We start from the raw sequence: 4404 nt of genomic DNA, 5'->3' as shown, positions 1-4404 counted from the left end.
GGCCAGGGCGAAAGCCCAAGCAATTCATGACCCTTAAAACGGAGGGCACAGCGTGAGGCTGGCTTCACAGAGCAGCGAACACTTCCTTCTCCTAACAGTGGAGGGATAACAGGCTGCTGCACTTCTGGTCCATTATAACCTAGTGTGCCAAGCTACTTGAACCATCACTTTTTTGGTTGTTGAGTGAAAACCCATAATGCAAAATTCATTCACATCCTCTCTTTTTCTTTTTTTGGTACATCACATCCTCTCTAATAAAATAGATAACCCCATTACCTTTTCGATTCGTAATGCCAATGGAATATTCGTCATGCTTCTCTTCTGACATCGATTTTGTTATTGAAAAATAGATAAAAACAAATCCATTTGTTATCTGTTTAATAAACTACTTACATGATAATTATTTTATAAAATATTATACTTATAAGTATGAAAGATAAAAAATTAAGTAAGAGATATCATCGAAAAAAAGAGAATAAGTAAACCTTATATATTTTTTTTTATAAAAATAATAATTTATTATATTCATATTTCAGACTCAAATAAACATTGGAAATAATTGTATAGATACTTCATGAAAGTAAAGATTACCAAAAGAATCTTTAAAAAACATTATCTTTAATTAAGTGCATGTTTAATAATATTTTATCAAATGATAATATTTTTTATGAAACTATCTTAAAATATTGTAAAAGAAAATTTTTTATTCTAAAATTAAATAATATAAGCACGCACTGAATTATTTATCAAAAATTGAAATTTGTGGTCCAAAATTCACTGCATAGGATGCTACTAGGCAAGAGAAAGAAATATTCGTTTTTCCTTGTCTTTGGTACAACTTGTCTCAATTGGCTGCCCAAAATTTACTTTTCAAAGCTGCCAAAATAACTTACAAGTTGCAACAACAAATGGGATCAAAAAGTTACATGCACGGTGAACCAATTCAAATTTAATCATCCATTTGAGTGCAATGATTTTTTTCATGAATTAAATCAAACCAAACAGAAAACCAGAAAGAAAATAGGCAATAAAACTCAACAAGAGTAAAAAAGAATTGGTATACAAAATAAAATAAAAAAGAGTAAAAAAGAATTGAATATTCATATACTTCAATGGATAATTTATTTCTATTACAATTGAATAACTCTAAGATAATGAAACAACTTGTAACAAGAAAAAATGTTGAGCAAACCTCATGTTTTACTTATACATAAACAAACAATTTTTTTTGAATAGATATCAACCGGTGTCTGAAGTCCTAATAAACCCGACTAATCCAGTTTCAGGTTTGAACCTCTCCACCCTTTCCAGAAATTGTGATTCTTAAGAATCGAATTAATTACTTTTTCGACAGGTCAAATCCTGAGATCTAACTGAATCGTTACTAGACCAACAACTCTTAAGTGCTTATAATATCATATCACCATAACCCTTTACCAATCTAGCTAATTTTTTTTTTTTTTTGGTTAATTAATGAATGACTGTGGCTCTTGTAGCTTGAGATAACGTTGCCCCCAGCTTCTAACTCTTTACTTGTTATAATGGTCAAATTCAATTCGCTATACAAGATATTTATTTTATTTAGGAAAAAAGTTTACTGTGTGCCCAATTAAATAATACCATCAATGTGTTCATGAAAAAATTTAGAACTCTGGCAATTCTATTGACTCCCCTGATCTGATGAACAAGTCATACCAAAAATCCATGCCATCATCAAAGTTTGAACTATTACCATAACTCTGTTGGAAGGTATCCACTGAATGAAATGGATATTGAGGTGATAGTTCATTTGAGATTGTCCAAGAATGTGATGGCATGGTTGATCTTTCATCATTCATTGTTGTTGTCTCTGACCAAAAGCTTTCATCAATTTCAGGCATTGTCTCAAGAGACTCTATGTCTTCACTCATGATGGTGTTTTTGTTCATGTGTTTTCCTTCACTAATATTGGTGAGTGATGAAAAATCACTAGAAGAAGTGCATGCTGATGTAGTCTCCATTTCAGTGCAATAAAGACTGGAATGTTCTGATTGAGTTGGTGTGCTGGAATTGGAATCAGATTGCATGATTTTTGGTTTTGAAACTATTTTTCTCTCTGAATTGTGTTGGTTGGTTTTCAATGCCCTCTTCTTCAAGTGGGTGTGCCACACATTTTTTATTTCATTGTCAGTTCTTCCTGGTAATTTTGCTGCTATTGCTGACCACCTGGAAACAAAGATCAAGTATTTAATGTATGAGATATTTGCATGAGATTCTTGGTTAAGTGATTAAGAAAACAACAAACTTAGAGTGGATTGATTATTGGATTTTATAGACAGTAAATCCCATGCACATATTGGTATGTACGTCTAGCATATATTATAGTTGCGTGTGCTATGAACATTAAGTGGCGTGTAAGGCAGATAAAATCAGAGAATCTTGCTACCCCACATGTTTACTAGTCTTAATTTTTTGTTTTAGTACTCATGTTCTCTGCATCTGCATTTGAAATATTTTGAACTTTGGACAAGAAAAACCCTACAAGCTAATGTGATTGGTATCTATGCTTATTTACTCCATTTCGTTTCAAATTATTTTGTTTTGAAGTAATTTCATAATGATTAAAAAAATTATTAACTAGTCTCAACTATAAAAAGTATGTTTGTATTTTATTTCTTTTTAAAATTAAAATGCTCAAAATATTATTACTACGCTAATGTTTCTTCTATTAAGTAAAAATAGTAAGAGATACAAAGTAATACTTTGAATAAAAAAAGGGATGAAAATCCGTAAAAGGAAAGAGTATACATACTCTGATTTTTTTTATTTTTTTTTAAATTTTTTTTTGGTAAATCAGTTAGGCTGAAATTAATCCCCCACTTATGTGCCCAAAGATTTTGTCTATAGTCACAAAGAGTCTTTCCAATAATTAAACTTGGATACACTCCCTTAGCTATGCCACCCTTTCGGGTTAGTCACAAAGAGTCTTTCCAATAATGCTAAAAGATAAATATTTTCTCCAATTGATTTAAAAGGCATATAATTTACCAAAATAACGTGGTTAGATGGGTTGTGAGTGTTCAAATTGCGCATCATCATTAAATAGGTTAAAAAACCAATTTTTCTTATACACTGTTAACTCATTTTCTCCCACCACTTAAATATTACTTATCAGAAAAATTAAGTAAAAGAAAAGAAGGATGAAGTTGAAAACACAAATCCAGTTTTGAAAACAGAATCTCTCATTACAATTTCAGCAAATGATCATCAAACCGCACCCCGTGTGAACTAATAAACTGGATCGGTGGCATCTTATTCACTAACGATACTTAAACCTTTTTATGTTTCCTCCTGATTAACATTCTGCTATGAAGTTAAGAACAACTATGAATGATTGATGAATGTCAATGATTTTAGGAAGGAATCAATGAACATATATATATATATATATATATATACATACCTGTTCCCGATCATCTCATGCATCTTAATGATAGTTTCCTCTTCTGCATTTGAGAAGTTTCCTCTCTTGATATCAGGACTTAAATAGTTAATCCAGCGAAGTCTGCAGCTTTTTCCACACCTTAATAGTCCTGAGCAATTGTTCAGAGAGAAACCAGAACAAAATCAATACACACAAGATCATAACATTCCAAATCACCCCAAACATACCAAAAATGGAATACCCAAAAGCAATTTGTTTATTCAGAAAAGTACCAGCTTGCTTTGGGAGTGCACGCCAGTTGCTATGGCCATGTTTTTGGATATAAGATACGAGAATTTGATCTTCCTCTGGGGTCCAAGGACCCTTCTTCAATCCCACTTTTTCACAACATGGGGCTCTACCCATCTTCAAATTTCACTGAAAGGTCACAACTTTGAATCCAAAAAATAAGATAATGCTGCGTATAAAAATTGTCTCACCCTTAGTTAGGATTTAACAAGGAATGGTTAATTTATTGTGCTATGGTATCACTATATGTAGCTAGCTAGTAAATTAGCTCTTGCTATCTTCAAATGGGATTGTTCAACTTCATTTCCCAAGGCTATTTATCCTTGGATATTCCGCAGCCACCAATATGAGTTAGAATGGTCCAAGGAAACAACACGACATTTTCATGTTCAAACCATTTGGGCTTTAGCTGTGTTTCCTGGAAATAGAGGCTCTCTCTTTCTCTCTCTATCGAAAATGACATTTGTAATTTTTGGCTTTTTAAGTGACACTTAGAGAGTTAAAGTTTCATTACGTGTCACTTTGTGTCGCATCATGGGTTGAACATTCGAAAATCCGTCGAGGATAAGTAACACTTGGTCTATATGATTGATTGCAACTGACATTTTTTGAGCAGATTCATCGGAGGCTTCGTGAACTAAACGTCTATAATGATGAAAAAAGGTGTTTATATAAAATAAAAACTTTATATT

The 4404-nt window shown here is 32.1% G+C and overlaps 1 protein-coding gene across 1 annotated transcript; it reads right to left on the bottom strand.

Annotated features, from left to right (window-relative positions):
* Positions 1-1150: 1150 nt before the first annotated feature.
* Positions 1151-3991, bottom strand: LOC133307720 (transcription factor MYB14-like). The gene is made up of 3 exons (XM_061508273.1): positions 3697-3991; positions 3443-3572; positions 1151-2205 (listed from the first exon to the last, which is right to left on the bottom strand). The coding sequence occupies exons 1-3, from the start codon at positions 3827-3829 to the stop codon at positions 1644-1646; spliced, it is 825 nt and encodes a 274-aa protein (XP_061364257.1). The 5' UTR covers positions 3830-3991; the 3' UTR covers positions 1151-1643.
* Positions 3992-4404: the final 413 nt, after the last annotated feature.

The sequence above is a fragment of the Gastrolobium bilobum genome, unplaced genomic scaffold (genome assembly GCF_033153095.1).
Source record: "Gastrolobium bilobum isolate Gb01-03AN ecotype WA unplaced genomic scaffold, APGP_CSIRO_Gbil_v1 utg6672, whole genome shotgun sequence".
In the NCBI taxonomy this organism is placed as follows: domain Eukaryota; kingdom Viridiplantae; phylum Streptophyta; class Magnoliopsida; order Fabales; family Fabaceae; genus Gastrolobium; species Gastrolobium bilobum.
Note: the sequence above shows the minus strand (reverse complement) of the source record. Positions and strands in the feature narration are given on the sequence as shown.